Here is a 17,130-nt window from a genome sequence, read left to right as displayed (position 1 = left end):
CTCTGTACGTAGCCTTGGCTGTCCTGGAACTCACTGTAGCACCCTGTAGACCCAACACATCACAGAGCTGCCTCTGCCCCTGCCTCCTTAGTGCTGGCATCCAAGGCTGTGCCACCACAGCCAAGCCCAAGCCTGTGACTCTTTTTTTGAACCTTCTCAGTCAGGGTTGTTACTGAGCCTCCGCAACTCCTCTTGTAGTGTAGTGTCCTAGAACGGCAAGCCTCTTGAAGGGCGTGGCTTTTAGTTCTTGTCCACTCACCTCCGGAACCGCATGTTGTAGTGGCTCAGCTGCCTTAGAGAGCTTGTCTTAGGTCTCTGCTGCTGTGATGAACGCAGCACAGGGCAGCGTGGGGAGGGAAGCATCGAGTTCATCTTACAGCTGACAGTCCAGCATGCAGGGAAGACAGTGCAGGCTCTAGAGCAGAGACTGGAGGAACACTGCTTGTCAGATTCCCTCTAACTGTTCAACTCAGCCCAGGACCACCTACCTGTTCACAGTAGCCGAGGCCCTCCCGCATGAATTGTCAATCAAGAAAAGGCCAAGATGGGGGCTGGAGAGATGGCTCAGAGGTTAAGAGCACTGACTGCTCTTCCAGAGGTCCTGAGTTCAAATCCCAGCAACCACATGGTGGCTCACAGTCATCTGTAATGAGATCTGGTGCCCTCTTCTGGCCTGCAGGCATACATGGAGGCTGAACACAGTGTACATAATAAATAAATAAATCTTTAAAAAAAAGAAAAGAAAAGAAAAGGCCAAGACTTACCCATAGGCCAGTCTGATGGCAGCATTTTCTTCATCGAGGTTCCCTCTTCCCAGATGATCCTAGTTGTGTCAAGATGACAGAATTAAAAAAAAAAAAAAAAGCAACCAGCAAACCAGCATAGTTTATATGTTCTGTAGTCCAAAACAATAGTTCAAAATTTCAAAGTTGAAACGATCATTTTATCTCTCTCTTTTTTTTTTTTTTTCAGGGTAAAAAGTACCCGTGGAATGCAGAAACTCAAGGGTGGATTCTAGGCTCCTTTTTTTACGGCTACATCATCACGCAGATTCCCGGGGGGTACATGGCCAGCAGAATCGGAGGCAAGCTGCTGCTGGGCTTCGGCATCCTGGGCACTGCTGTCTTCACCCTGTTCACACCCATGGCCGCAGACTTGGGCGTGGTGACCCTTATCGTGCTGAGAGCTCTCGAAGGGCTAGGAGAGGTAAACATTCTTGGTTCTTGTTTTACTGCGTAGTCTTTGTCTTCTCCTCTCTACTAGGCGAAGTATCCTTTTACGAGATTTTTTTTTTTAATTTTTATTTTATATGTGTAAGTGTTTGTCCGCATGTTCATGATGTGGGTGCAGGTGCAGATGCCTGCAGAAGCCAGAAGAGGGCGTCCGATCTCCCGGAACTGGAGTTAGAGCCACTGGGGGCCCCAGTCCTCTGCAGCAGCAGCCAGTGCCCTTAACCACTGAGCCATCTCCAGCCAAGAGAACATTTTCTGAGGGAGACAGTAGCTCATGCTTCAGAAGACAGAGAAATAAACCCCTGTCCCAGAGGCTAAGGTGGCCCACACTTGCCATCCATACCTGCGTTTTGGCACTTTTTAGAAAGACATACTGTTTTTGATTGTGTCTGTCTCTGTGTGTCTGTGTGTGCATGAAGAAGAAGACCAGAAGAAGGTATTGAGTGAACTCCTCGAACTGGAGTTACAAGTAGTTGTGAGCCACCAGATAGATGCTGGAATTGAATCTAGGTCCTCTGGAAGGACGGCCAGTGTTCGTAACTCCTGAGCCATCTCTCCAGACCCTGTTTTGGTGCATTTTACAAAACATGTTGTTAAATTGCCTTGTTTTACTAAATTTGTTATTTATGGAACTTTCTCTTTATCATTAGTTCATTTTTTTCTGCTCTTCTAACTTAGAGACAAATAATTTGTTTTTTTATCTAACTATACCAATTTACTTCTAGGATTCTTCTAAACGTTTATGGAAAACATTACTCTTTGTTTTATGCCCTTCATCGTTTTTGTTTTTGTTTTTCCTTACTTGATTTTGTTGCAGTACTAGGGAATCAAACCCAGAGCCTTGCCCATGCTGCAACGTTCTCTCCCACTGTGCTGACCCAACAGCCCCATTTAGGGATCTCTTCATTCCTGTCTTTCTTTTCCTCTCTGTGCTTTTTTGTGTCTCCATCTTGAATGATGAGTGATCTCCAGGCCGGGAGCTGCTCAGTGATTATGAGCCTTGACTTAAGCACAAGGTAGCCTGAGGTCCGCGTAGCTCTCAGAGGCTGGGAGATCCATATCCATCGTACAGTAGCACCCTGGGGGGACGCTGGAGGGAAAACACTAGCCTTGCAACAGCAGTCCCATAGTCGCAGCAAAGCATCCCTTAAATCCTAATCCCTCTTCCTCAGTTGTATTTTAGTAGGTGAGATTTAAGTACCTGCCCATCCTCAGTCACAGGAAACATACACAGCTTATATGTGGTAAAATTTGCTGGAAGGCTCTAGAGATTTCCAGGCTCTCGTGTTATTTTTGGTTTATATGAGACAGGGTCTCTCTATGTAGTTCTGTCTGTCCAGAATGCACTATGGAAACCAGGCTGGCCTCAAACTCAGAGATTTGCGTGCCTCTGCCTCCTGAGCTGGGATTGAAGCTGTACCACCACACCTGGCCCCAGGTTCTAATTTTAAAGGTGTTTTTGTTTTTGTTTTTGTTTTGTTTTGTTTTGTTTTGTTTTTCCCAAGACAGATTTTCTCTATTGTGTAACCCTGGCTGTCCTAGGACTCACTCTTATAGATCACGCTGGCCTTGAACTCATAGAGATCCGCCTGCCTCTGCCTCCCAAGTGCTGGGATTAGAGGCGTGCACCCTCACAGCCGGTTTAAAGTTTGGCTAGTAGTTTTCATGTTCTAGTCTGTCCAAATAGCAGTCCTCAAGGAAGTCTCTTAAATAATTCCTTCCTGGTTACAGTATAAGCACTATCAGCTTCTATCAGTTCCCAGGTTTGTTTTCTCCTTCTTCTTACCTAAGTAAAATGTATTTATTTGTAGTCTGTTGCTTCTGGTCCCATTACTGTATCTCTTTACTGAACTGCTCTCCTAGTAGCTCCTTGTTTGTGGATGTTTGACATTGTAGTCTGTGGTTTCTACGCTGTCACAGATGGCCCCATAGCTTTTAATAGAATTGAAACTGTGTCTGTACTTAGATTGTCTCATCTTTCACCATTCTTCCTGTACATGCCACACATCTCATCCATAAAGCTCGGTCAGCAACTTTGATCTTTTCTGTCTGATTTTGAAGCTGCCTTGTATTTCATCAGAAATATCCACCCCCAGGGTGTTACGTTTCCAGCCATGCATGCCATGTGGTCTTCCTGGGCGCCCCCTCTTGAAAGAAGCAAGCTGCTTACCATTTCCTATGCAGGTAAGATAACTATCCTTATAAAGCTTCTGCCGTAGTCTGATGCATATGTACCAGCCTTGAGAAACATGCCTGCATGCCATAATCCCTCGGTATAGATGCCTCTTCCTGGGGGAAATAACCTTCTAAGGGTAGACCTTCAATATCATTTTTTCTCTTTGATTCAGAAAGAGAATAATGTACCGTGATTGATTAATGCCACCTCTTCTCCCTGCTGTCATTTATCTCAAAGTATATTGTCTTTTCAAATATTGGAACTTATAAACTAGTTCAGTAGTTGGAAAAAATTACTGATTTCCTTTCATTGTGATTTTGTTGTTGTTGTTTGGTCACTTGGTTTTGGGTCTTTTGTTTTTTGTGTGTTTGTTTGTTTGTTTGTTTGGAGACAGGGTTTCACTATATATCCTTGACTGGCCTGAAACATGCTATGTAGACCAAGCTACCCCAGATCTCATAGAGATCTGCCTTCTTCTGCTTCCCAAGTCCTGGGTCTAAAGGCATGTACCACCATTGCCATTGATATTTATTTTCTTTCATTTCGGAGATATGTGTATGTGTTTGTGTGTACGTGTGCACAGGAGTACAGATACCCACAAAGGCATCAGATCGGGTATATGTGTGTGTGTGTGTTTGTGTGTGTACATGCACATGAGCACAGATGCCCACGAAGACACCAGATCCCCTGGAGCTGGAGTTACAGGCAGTTGTGAGCTGCCTGGTGTGATCACTAGGAGTTGAATTCAGGTCCTATAGGAGAAACAATATGTGCTCTTAATTTTGTGTGTATGTTGTGTGTGTCTGAGTGTGCAGACTAACTGTTCCCAAGGCATCTGCTGACAGGACAGCAATGCCTGTGGGTTGGTAGCAGGTGAGGAGATAAGCCACTCTGGAGCGAACAGCATCTAGTTCACTGCACGTGAGCAGCCACTGGTATGTTGGAAGCCTGTCGACTGGGACTGGCTAGCACATTTCCTCGCATTTGACAGTGAGCGCTCAAACCACCAGGGTCCCTGTGTGGCAGAAACACATTAAAGGAGACATAGAGAGTGCAGACTGGTACTCAGTGGCTGTACAGTCTGTTGTTCAGGCTTCATCTCTGCCCCTATCCTTTATCCAAGTGAAGCTCCCAGTCCTGTTGTTCTCAGTCCTCTGTTCATTCTGTTACCTGCTTCCTGTTCCTGTGTTGTTCTTGGTTTTGGTTTTTCAAAACAGGGTTTCTCTGTGTAGTCCCAGCTGTCCTGAAACTTGATCTGTAGACCAGGCTGGCCTCGAACGCAAAGATCTGCCTGCCTCTGCCTCCCGAGTGCTGGGATTAAAGGGGGGGACCACTGCGCCCAGCTATCACTTCTTCCTTATTGTCTTTTTTTTTTTTTTTCTTGCTCTGGGACCTAATTTTAGTCTTGCTTTCAAACTCTGATTGCTGCTCCATAAATCTTTCCCTCACTTTGGGAGGTCAGAAATAGCTCTGTGTTGCCCTGTGGCTCTCATACTTCCTGATATGGAATAGTCATCAGTTTATATCTGTCTCCTACCAATGACTAAAATATGGGATCAGAAATAATGTCTAAGCCAGATTATGGTAACATGTATCTATAATTTCAGTTCTTCAGAAGTAGAGACAGGAAGATTAGGAGTTCATGGTCATCCTTAGCTACATATACCCTAAGCTACCTGAGACCTTGCTTTAAAAGTAAATAAATATTATCTAGCAAAGCAAGGTAATCCCAGCACCTGGGAGACTGAGGCAAGAGCATTTCTGTTAATTTGAGGCAAGCCTAAGCTACATAGAGTTCATGACCAGCCTGGGCTACAGGGTACAATCCTGTCCCATTTTAAAAAGAGAAAAAGATACAGACTATCATTTAGCTCCTATTGCATTTAACTGAAATGTCCTTTATTATCTGGTAAGAATGTTTTATAAAACAATTGTTTATAGTATATACAATTCTGAAAAGCCTCATTCTTCTTATAACAAGCATGCACATACCCACTGGCCCAGGTCAACCTTTGTAGGCTGGGATTAACGCATGTACCACTGTGCACGGCTCTCACACCGATTAGTACCTCCTATTCGTCAGTATCCGCAGAGTTGTAATGTGTGTAACTGTACTAGTACATATGCTTTACGTTTTCTAGGAGCGTGCTGGATTTTGTCTTCACATGTAGCTGCTTCTAATTCAGTAGTTCTTTCTGTCCCGTGTCCTGTCCCCACCCCTGAGCAGGAGACCTTTGGCTCCTTCGCCTTCCTCCAAGGCTTATAAAGTCTTCTGTGTTTACTTAGGAGCCCAGCTCGGCACAGTAATCTCACTTCCTCTCTCTGGAATAATTTGCTTCTATATGAATTGGACTTATGTCTTCTACCTTTTTGGTAAGTATACATTTTTAACTAAGTCATCATGTAAATTTAAAACATAATGGTAGTTGATTACATTTAAATATGATTCTGTCTCCCAACTTTCTAACTTAAAAGATTTCATAACCACACATGGGAGTTTGTAAAAATTTAATGGAAAGTTTCTGAACACAGAGTGACCAGACTCAAAGTTAAACATGTAAGGAATCAGAGGTCCTTCTGGCAGCGCTAGGCGTGTTGTGTCACGTGACTCCACTGCAGCCTAGGTTCTGAGGGAACACACACTTTGGACATGCATGCTGCGGCTACGCATACTAACAAAGGCTGCCTGAAACACCTCAGCTCACATTCGAGAGCACTGTATGTTAGGAACTGTAATGTTTTCGCTGTGCATGCCAAGTTTTCTGCTGTTCTAGAAGCATGGTAGTTTATTAGGGAAAATAAAATGTTACCAGGGAGTTTCTGTCCCACCAGGTCTCGCAGTCATTCCATCCCAAAGAAATAACACAGAGGTCTATATTAATTATAAACTGATTGGCCTAGTAGCTCAGGCTTCTGATTAACTCTTATAACTTGTATTCGCCCATAATTCTTGTCTGTGTTAACCACATGGATTGGCACTTTTTTGGCAAGGCGTTCACATCTTGCTTGCTCTGCGTCTGGATGATGACTGCAGATTGACTGTTTCTCTTCCTAAGATTCTCCTATTCTCGTTGCCCTGCCTCTATCTACTTCCTGCCTGGCTACTGGACAATCAGCATTTATTTAAAATACAAGTGACAGGTCCCACAGCAACAAAAGGCAGTATTCTCCTACTGTAATTCTTCAGCGTGTATCAAATCACGGTATCTTTGGATTGGATTGAAGTGTGTGATTTAAGAATTACTGAGTTGAGATTCATAAGAAAGAACCATTCAGTGAGTTTTGGCTTGGTCTTAAAAGGGAATTTCTAATAATTTTTTTGAGGGGGCAAAATGAATGAAACAGATGTGTGTGTGTGTGTGTGTGTGTGTGTGTGTGTGTACGCGCGTGTGTGTTATAGAAATTTATTCTTAAAGGTTTTTTTTCTCCAGAATGGACGATAAGTATGTATGAATTTAAAAAATTGTTCTGAGCCAAGAATGGTAGTAGTGGTACTTGGGACACTAGGGCAGAAAAATCCAAACAAGAGTCTGTCACTCTGTAGACCCTGGTTGTCAGTCTGTAGGCCCTGATTGGCTGAGCCTTATGATTGATGTATATCATCAGAGTGTATTTGAGACTATGCATGGTCACACATACCTGTCATCCTAGCAGTTGAGGCAGGAGGATTGCCTCAAGTTTAGGCTGGACTTCATAGTGGATACCAAGCCAGCCAGAACTTTTATCTCAATCCTCTGGGTCATAGAGAATAATAGTTACTATTCCATTGAAGACCTGGAACCTGAGGCTAAGTTTAATTTTACATTACATTTATAGATATATAACCTTCTCAAGATGTGAACAAAATGCTGTTGACACATTCAAATGTTTTTTAACTGTCATCTTTCTATTTTAAGGTGTAATTGGAATCGTATGGTTTATTTTGTGGATGTGGTTAGTTAGTGATACGCCAGAAACTCACAAGACAATCTCCCATTATGAAAAAGAATACATTGTATCATCATTAAAAAACCAGGTATGCACTTTGGCACATGTTAAAAAGTAAGATAACCTTTGAAATAGATCTTTTTGTTGCACATGCCTTAAGCAAATTAGGATGAGCAAATGAAATAAATATCTGAAATACTGTCTGAAAAAATGTCTAAAACTAATTTCTTCTCGAGGTCATTCTGGGAACTAAGGGCATGGCTTGGTGGTGGAGCATCTGTGAGTCCCTCTGCGTAGGCAGATAGACACTGAGGACAGACAGACCCAGAGGAAGCCATTATTAATGCCCTTGAATTGGGGGATTCTTCCTTATGTGACTATCCAGCATACTCTGGGGCCAACTCATTTATTAAATATTAATAATTTAAAGCTGGATGGTGGTGGCACACACCATTAATCCCAGCACTTGGGAGGCAGAGGCGGGCAGATCTCTTTGAGTTCGAGGCCAGCCTGGTCTACAGTGTGAGTTCCAGGACAGCCACTACTGTTATACAGAGAAACCCTTCTCGAAAAAGCAAACACACACACAAACATATTATTAATTTAACATCTGTTTCGGAATAAAAGTGAGCATAAATAGAAATTCTTATGTCTTTAAATTCAGATTTATTTTTAGATTATGCTTATTTGTCTGTGTGTTAATATGTACATGAGAGTGCTGTTGCCCTCGGAGGCAAGGGGTGTCAGAAGAGTGTAAGCTACCCAGTGTGGATGCTGGAGACCAGACTCAGGTCCTCTGCAAGAGAAGTGTTCAGTCTTAAACCTTTTCTCCAACCTTCTCATATGACTGCCTTTGACCTGGTGCATCACCTCAATACCCCTGCTCTGAAGGTCACGTCTCCACATGGCTATATATAAAGCCCTCACCTGGTTTTCACCCTTTGTCCCTGTGTTCCTCCCCGAGATGGTGATATTGCCCAGGCTAGCCTCGACTCGGAGCTCAGGTCACCCTCCTGCGGAGAGCTCCTGACGAGCTCAGGCTCCGGGTGTGCAGCGCCACACCCGCTTTACACAATTCTTGCAGATCTTTTCAGCGTCACAAAGACTGGATAGTGAAATACAGACTCTAACAAGACCTGCCAGTCTCTAACGTTTCCCTACGTCAGCCTCCTTCTGTCATGTGTACGGTGACACTGTTCTCACTTTCACGGAAGCATTCGTGTTTACAGCGGCACTGGCACGTGCAGCTTTCGTGACAGTTTTGACTCCACTGTGTTTACGTTTTCCTCCAACCGCAGTCGTAGGTTCTCTAGTTGATATTTTGAATGAAACAACCAAAATTCGTTAATTATTTTGCTATTAGCATTTCAGAGGAATTGATTTTATGACCTAGAATGCTACTAAAGTTGGTGGTCCGTGTTCTGGGCTGAGTTTTAGCTAATGTGGTGGGTGGTTAAGAGTCCACCCAGCTGCAGATTCTCCTAATTCAGCCTGTCTCCTCCAGCTTTCTTCCCAGAAGGCGGTGCCGTGGGCGTCCATCTTGAAGTCACTGCCGCTTTGGGCGATTGTCGTCGCGCATTTTTCTTACAACTGGACCTTCTATACGTTACTGACGTTGTTGCCTACTTATATGAAAGAAATCCTAAGGTTCAATGTTCAAGAGGTAAGAGGAAACAGTCGTCTGCTTCCTGTGTAGAAAACGTGTTTTCAGAACTACATACACAGTTGCTTTTCACCCAAATCAAATTCAGTCATCTCCTCTGCTGGCTGGCTTGTCTGTCCACTCGACACAAGCTAAAGCATTTGAGAGGTGATAGCCTCAGCTGAGAATGCCTCCTTGAGAGCAGGCCATAGGTAGCCTGCGGTGCCTGTTCTCAGTGATTTATCTGAGAGGACCCAGCCGTTGTGGGTGGTACTACCCCTGGGCTGGTGATCCTGGGTTCTGGAAGAAAGCCAGCTGAGCAAGTCAGTAAGCAGCACCCCTCCATGGTCTCTGCATCAGCTCCTGCCTGCAGGTTCCCACCCGGTCTGATTTCTTGCCTTGGCCTCTTTCAGTGGACTATGTATGATTCATGATAGGTAACCAAGGAAGCCCACTCCTCCCCAGGTTGTTTTGGTCATGGTGTTTTTCAGCACAGCACTGGTAAACCTAAGTAAGACTCCTATCTTTTTGTATTCTGCTGTACTAAACTTATATCCATCCATGTATCTCTCTATATGTCTGTCTGTCTATCAATCTATCTGCCTGTCTGTCTATCTGTGTGTGTGTGTGTGTGTGTGTGTGTGTGTGTGTGTGTGTGTACGTACATACGCATGACTACTCGCTTATTTTCACTCTCTATTTTAGAGGAGTTGTAACTATACAGCTATGTAAAATGGCCCTTTTCTGGAAAGAGAGTTAATCCTGAGCATGGAGTTTACAGGCATGTGCCATCACACTGACACTGGTTTTATTTATTTATTTATTTATTTGGTTTTTGGTTTTTTTGGGGGGTGGGGTGTTTTGTTTTCATTCTGCTGATTTTCATCCTTTTTTTCCAGTGTGTTTATATCTTTTATTTATTTTTTAAAGATTTATTTATTATGTATACAGTGTGCTGCCAGCATACATGCCTACATGTCAGAAGAGGGCACCAGATGTCGTTATAGGTGGTTATGAGTCATCATGTGGTTACTGGAAATTGAACTCAGGTCCTCTGGAAAAGCAATCAGTGCTCTTAACCTCTGAGCCAGCTCTCAGCCCCCAAATCTTTTAATTTTTATTTTAATATTTTCAGCTAGACATTAAACCCAATACCTAACGCATGGCAAGCATGCAGTCTGCCTTTGAGTATCCTCCAGGTCATAGTTCATGGCACCTTTTGCCTTGTATTCCTTTACCTATAAAAGTCCTTTTAGTGCCTAGTAACATGCCAGGAGGGCAGATGGCAAACCCAGATACCTGACAGCCATCATAGTGGTGGAAGTAGTGAGGTCAGACGGGGAGGAACAAGGGTCTTGGGCAAAGGTGCTATACAGTCTGTATAGTCTGTATACTTCATTTGATTTTTAATACTTATTTTATTTCCAGTTATGTGTCTGGGAGTTGGGTCATATGTACTTTCATGTAGATGCCCTGAAGGCCAAAGATACCTAATCCCCTGGAGCTGGAGTTAAGGAGGTTGTGATCCACCCTGACATGAGTGCTGGGTACCAAACTACAACATCCTCATAACTGCTGAGCCATTTCTCCAGCCCCAGGGTAAACATGAGCCTTCCCCGACAATGCCCATTTCTGTGGGCTCTACAGTTAGGGAGAAACAGAAAACCTTGTCTTTAGAGAGACCGCGAAACGTAAAGAAGCATAACTTATAAGGAAGCTTTAGTGGTGTTTTCCTTCAAAGGGGAGGAAAATCTAAAATCCTTAATATATAAGCACAAAGATCCCAACAGAGTTTAAGTGGGGGAACGTGCTCAGCAGACAGAGGAGCTGTGTAGGAGGCCTGAGAACCCAGCTTCAGTCCCCAGACCCACATGGTAGAAAAGAACCGACCACAAAAACGTGTCCTCTGCCCTGTGCACTGTGGCACATACACACACATGTGCACACAAAATAAACAAACCGTTAGTTTTGTTTTGTTTTGTGGTGTGTGGTTTTTTTGAGACAGGGTTTCTTTGAGATTTGGCTGTCCTGGAACTCGCTTTTCACAGAGATCCTCCTACCTCTGCCTCCCAAGTGCTGGAATTAAAGGCATGTACCACCACCGCCCGACTATGAAGATATTACTTTTTAAAAGGCCAGAAAGATAGCTTTATTGACAACCTGAGTCTGCTCTTTGGAAGGAGAGAACCAATCCCTGCAAATTATCCACTAATTGCTCCCTCACCATGGCACATGTGCATTACACGTGTGAGCACACACACACACACAGCTTAAAATTTTTAATTTGAGAAAAGAGAGGCCAGATATCAAAGGAGCATAGAAAGTCTCAGCAGAAGAAATTTCAAAGGAGACGAAATTAACCTTATAAAGAATAGTAGAAGAAAGGCCAGGCAGTAGTGGTACACGCCTTTAATCCAAACATTCGGTAGGCAGATGGATCTCTGTGAGTTTGAGGCCAGCCTGGTCTACAGAGCTAGTTCCAGGACAGGCCCAAAGCTATAGAGAAACCCTGCCTTGAAAAACAAAAACAAAAACAAACAAAAAAAAGAATAGTATAAGGAGCCATCATTCTGGTCCCATCATTCCTCAAAGTTTCTTTCTAAGACTCAAGTACCATTAATAGCTAGCATGGTAGGTAGCACATCCCTCTAATCGGAGAACTGGGGGAACTAAAGCAAGAGGGGACCTAGGGATCCAGGCCAGCTGGAGCTGCGTGGAGCTACATGGAAACCACAAAAGTCTTGGTGAGGATCTGGAGAAACTGGAATCTTCGTTTGCTGCCAGGGGGAATATAAGGCAGTCGCCGTGGAAAAGTGAACAGTATTGTCACTGCCAACAGTTTTGTCCCTGCAGGCGTTAGAGATGTAGACTCAGCCTGGACGTATAATTCAGTGGTAGCATGCTTGCCTGTGCAGCGCGGATGAGGCCTTGGATTCAGTCCCCACTATTACCCTCCAAAAAATTAAGTCTTTATATTAACTCTCATTTTAAAAAAAATGCAAGGGGCTGGGGAGATGGCTCAGTGGTTAAGAGCCACTGTTTGCTCTTCCAGAGGACCCGGGTTCAATTCCCAGCAACCACATGGCAGCTCACAACTGTCTGTAATTCTAGCTCCAGGAGACCCAACACTCCAGCAAAACACCAATGTATGTAAAATATAAATAAATATTTTTTAAAAAATGCAAATATGAAAAATGAGACTAGCAGCACTCGGGAGTCTGAGGCAGGAAGATTGCCATAAATCAATCCTAGCCTGGACGACTGAGTGAGTTCTAGGCTAGCTGTAGGAAGTGAGACCCTATCTCACTGAATGGGAATAGGGTTCCTAGTAACTCTGTAGGTACATAGAAACCCAGTTCAAACATCTGTGAGACTCGTGAGATGCCCTTTGCTTACAGTGGAGCTTGTTTTGGGACACTTGGATGTCAAATTGTATTTTAAAGCACCTAGTGGTTGCAATCGTAACACCAGAAAGGCAGAGGCAGGAGGATCTCTGTGAGCTGGGGCCCAGCCTGGTCTACAGAGCAAGTTATAGGACAGCCAAAGCTACACAGTCTTTCAAAACAGAATAAGGAAAAAAAGAACTTTACATGTCTTTAATTTCATTGATTATCCTGAGCTTTCATTTTCCCTTTTTTTTTATTGTTTTTTTTCCTGTATTGTTGCTTTCTTACTTTTTCCTTCAAGCCCAGGGTTGCTTTGAGCTCCATTTGCAGCCTAGGATGATGCAAAATTATTGAAAAGAAACATAGATTTAAAAAAAAAAAGACATGAACATTTCTTAAATAACTGAAGGCTGCATTCTAGTTTAGCCAGTACCAAATGAGAATGTCTAGGGACGCACACATATTGGGATGGTAACTGTGGGTGAGTGTTTGTAACTGTGGCTGGGTGGTGCTCGCTTATAGGAAGAGGTAGAGTTGAGACGGGGCTTCCGGGTAGTTGGCGATGCTCTACTTGGCATAAATGACTCCCAGATCTCCACTTTATTAAACTATGCATTTGATTTTAATAAAAAAGATTTTAGGAGCTGGAGAGATGGCTCAGAGGTTAAGAGCATTGCCTGCTCTTCCAAAGGTCCTGAGTTCAATTCCCAGCAACCACATGGTAGTGTACAACCATCTGTAATGGGGTCTGGTACCCTCTTCTGGCCTGCAGGCATACACAGACAGTATAATATATACATAATAAATAAATATTTTAAAAAAAGATTTTAAATAAATTTTTGGAGACTGAAACTGTGCTGGGGGTGGGCACACACTCAGGAGGTGGAGGCAAGAAATGAAAACAACTTGTTCTGCGGGAAGCAGTCTGGCAGGCCGATCAGAAGACTTTCCGAATTCCGAGTAGCATCCTCAATGACCCGGAGCAGACAGTACTGTTTCCCCACAAGACCGGTTGGCGCAGGGATAGGTAAATTGAGTCCGTAAGATCCCTGCAAATGCCACACGTACTTTCTGTGATATCTGAACATTATCAACACGCTGCCCCACCACCGTGTGTCCGCTGTTTTCAGATAGCGTTATCTATGACTCGTGTGCCCTACCGTATTTAATCCCATATCTCTTTCCCCCTTCCAGAATGGGATCTTATCCGCGTTGCCTTATTTTGGCTGTTGGCTCTGCATGATTCCCTGTGGCCAGGCTGCTGATTATTTAAGGGTCAAGTGGAATTTTTCAACTATAAGTGTTCGGAGAATTTTTACCCTTGTGGGTAAGTAAATTGGATCAAGTTTTATTTTGCTTCCTAGTTATACCCATAACACACCAAAACCCTTTGCCTCTGATCACTAAGATGTGAGGTTTCCCCACACACATCCTGTTTTTCAGCACACAAGCTGGGTGTAAAGGCCAAGTCTCACAAGACTGTCCTCCTCCACTTTAGAGGTTAGTCACAAGAACTGGACTGTGAGCTACACTTTTAACTGACTAACTAAATCAGGGTTCGATTACTTTGCTAGACTTATTTACAAAACTTGTGAGACAGACAGATGTTTGCTTACTCATTATCAAAGGTACTATAAGGGACAATACAGATGAATAGCCAGATAGGAAAATCCTCAGGGCAAGGTGTATGGGAAGGGCTACCTAGGTGCACCACCACCGCCGCCGCTGCCACCACCACCACCCGGGATCTCCACTGGCGTTTTGCTGCCTAGAAGCTCCTCTGAAGCGCATCCTTGTCCTTTGGTTTCATTGTTAGTTGGTTATTGGTCTGTTTGTTGTTGATTGGTCTGTTTGTTGTTGACACAGAATCTGACCGTGTGATCAGGCTAATTCCAGGCCACCTGGAACTCAAAGCAGTCCCCCTGCTTCACCATCCTGAGTGCTGGGATTGCAGGTGTGCTTACTTGGTCAGTAGCCTGTTTCTAAGGCAAATTCTCAATGCAGTAGTACCTGGGTCTGGCTTCAAAATTCACAACTTCCTATTCCAGCTGTCAAGAGCTAGGATTACAGGCCTGGACCACCATGCCCAGCCCAAACCTCGGCCTTTTTTGAGTTTCTGTGGGGGCTTTATTATGCCAGCATGATTGAGTAAATCAGTGGCCATCATGAGCCTTCAGATCTGCCCTCATCTCTGCCAAACACACTGGTACCTTGGTCTTTTCGATAGCCAGTCAACATAGTACGAACTGAAGTGCCAGCTACTGGGGAGTCTGAGGCCAGAGGAGCATTTGAGGCCAAGAGTTTGAAGCCAGACTGGGTAACATAATAAGATTCCATCTCAAAAAGAAAAGACCTTGAGAACCAGGCCTGGTGGTACACCTCTACGATCCCAGGACTTGGGAAGTAGAGCCAGCAGAATCAGAGGTTCGAGGTTGTCCTCTAATATGTGACTGGTCTGAGGGCAGCTCGGGCTACCTGAGGCCCTGTCTCAAATACTGGGAAAAACATACTGTCTAGGGCCACTGGTCCCAACGTCACCAGTCATATTACTAGCAAACAAAAGACAATCTTAATCACTCCAGAAGTTCCAGAGGCATGAGGGCTTGTGCCCAGAGCAGGAACATAGAGCAAGAATGCATGTCTCTTCATGTCACAGTAAGCCAAGGCAACAGAAAAGAATAATCCTCTATCTTGTTCACATATGAAGCCCAGTTCCCACAGCCACAACTGCCTGTAAGTCCACCTGCAAGGCATCTACCACCCTCTCCTGGCCTCTGCAGGGACCAGAGAATACACACAACATACATAAAAGTAACATGCTCTAAGTAAATTTGGTCTGGGAATGGCAGTACACACCTTTAATCCCAACACTCGGGAGGCAGAGGCAGGCAGATCTCTGTGAGTTTAAGGCCAGCCTGGTCTACATAGTAAATTACAGGCCAGAACTACATAGCAAAATCCTTTCTAAATAAGTAAATAAATGTAAATTTGGGGGCTGGAGAGCTGCTTCTCCAGAGGACACTGATTTGGTTCTCAGTACACACATGTGGCTCACAATTCTCTGTAACTTCAGTTCCAGGGGATCTGGTATCTTCTTCTAGCCCCACCCGTACTAGACATACATGGTGCACAGACGTACATGCAAGTAAAACACCCATACACATAAAATAAATTTTTTTTAAAAATTATACATACTGTGAAGCCAGGCAGTAGTGGAACATGCGTTTAATCCCAGCATTCAGGAGGCAGAGGCAAGTGGATCTTTGTGAGTTCAAGCCCAGCCTGGTCTACAGAGTGAGTTCCAGGACAGCCAAAGCTACAGAGAAACTGTCTCAAACAAACAACAAACAAAAAGTTATACTGTGAAAGGACCCATTCTAGGTTAATTCTGCAAACGCCTGCTGGGCACCTACTCTAAGAGATGCTCTCCCATTCAATACTGCTCTGATTTAGACTGCACATCTGTAAATGAAATATTAAATAATTCCCTTTGCACTCAATCTGTCTCTCCTACCCCCCCCCAAAGACTGGCTGCCCTGTGTAGTGCATATGCATTTTGTTATCAGTTCTTAGAACCAAAACAGATCACATTTCTAACTTCATCCAACAAAGTTTATTATTTTTCTAAGACTTGTTGTATGTCTGTGTGTGTGTGTCTGTGTGTGGTCTGTGTGTGTATGTACATGCACACATGAGTATGTGCCACTGCATAAGCCACTGGATCGCCCTAGAGCTGGAGTTACAGATGGTTGTAAGCCACCCAACATGAGTGCTAGGAACCAAACCCGGGTCCTCTGTAAGAGCAGAAAGCACTCTTAGTGACTGAACCATTTCTCTAGAATTCACTGTGTAATTTATCTACTGCGCTAATGTGGATTTTATCACATTTTGTATCAGCTCTTGCTTCTCCTTTCAGCCCTATTCAATTTTTTTTGTTTGTTTGTTTCGTTGGGTTTTTGGTTTTTGGTTTTGTTTTTCGAGACAAGGTTTCTCTGTAGCTTTGGAGCCTGTCCTGGAACTCACTCTGTAGACCAGGCTGGCCTCGAATTCACAGAGATCCTGAGTGCTGGGATTAAAGGCGCGCGCCCGCTGGCTGTCATTGTTCAATCTTTTTCTCTTTGACTCTCAGCTCGGTAGAAGTTGACTGAGCCTTTATCAGGTGCAAATTGAATAGCACTGCAGGGTGGGGGAGGGGAGATTTCCTTTTCTTGTGTGAGTTAAGAGTCCACGTTTCCTGGAAGGCTTTCCAGTGAGGAAAGGAAAGAAGCCGTTTGGTCTTCCAGGCAGTTCCGTGTTTCTACAGTAGGTGGCAGCACGGTCCAGTTCAGGCTCCTGCAGTTTTAAACCGACTGAGTACAATAATGGCGCTTCTTTTTCTCCTTCGACTTTGGAACTCCAGGAATGGTTGGCCCCGCAGTTTTCCTGGTCGCCGCTGGATTTATAGGCTGTGACTATTCTTTGGCTGTTGCGTTCCTCACCATATCCACGACACTAGGAGGCTTTGCCTCTTCGGGATTTAGCATCAACCATCTGGATATAGCTCCTTCGTGAGTACAAATACAAAGGTTGGCTGGGTTGTCTTTGCTTCCTTCCTTACAATCACAGTGAAACAGACAACGTAAAACTTGCCATTTTAGCCACTGTGGTGCAGCCATCACCACCACAGTCTCTCGGCTTTTACATCTTCTCCGTTTGGAATTCTGTGCCTAGTAAATGAACACGGATGCCACATTTCCCCCTCTTCCCACATCCTGGCAGCCACCATTC

At 44.1% G+C, this 17,130-nt stretch overlaps 1 protein-coding gene across 1 annotated transcript in view; it reads left to right on the top strand.

Moving 5' to 3' along the window:
* Slc17a5 (solute carrier family 17 member 5) overlaps nt 1-17,130 on the top strand; it is a 39,173-nt gene that overhangs the window by 12,172 nt on the left and 9,871 nt on the right. The window contains exons 3-9 of the mRNA XM_048435718.3: nt 973-1,206; nt 3,329-3,416; nt 5,695-5,781; nt 7,305-7,423; nt 8,840-8,998; nt 13,558-13,690; nt 16,763-16,910. Of these exons, the coding sequence (XP_048291675.2) occupies nt 973-1,206; nt 3,329-3,416; nt 5,695-5,781; nt 7,305-7,423; nt 8,840-8,998; nt 13,558-13,690; nt 16,763-16,910 (968 nt within the window). The remainder of the gene's footprint in view (nt 1-972; nt 1,207-3,328; nt 3,417-5,694; nt 5,782-7,304; nt 7,424-8,839; nt 8,999-13,557; nt 13,691-16,762; nt 16,911-17,130) is intronic.

This window comes from Myodes glareolus, chromosome 4 (assembly GCF_982192425.1).
Source record: "Myodes glareolus chromosome 4, mMyoGla1.1, whole genome shotgun sequence".
NCBI lineage: Eukaryota > Metazoa > Chordata > Mammalia > Rodentia > Cricetidae > Myodes > Myodes glareolus.
Note: the sequence above shows the minus strand (reverse complement) of the source record. Positions and strands in the feature narration are given on the sequence as shown.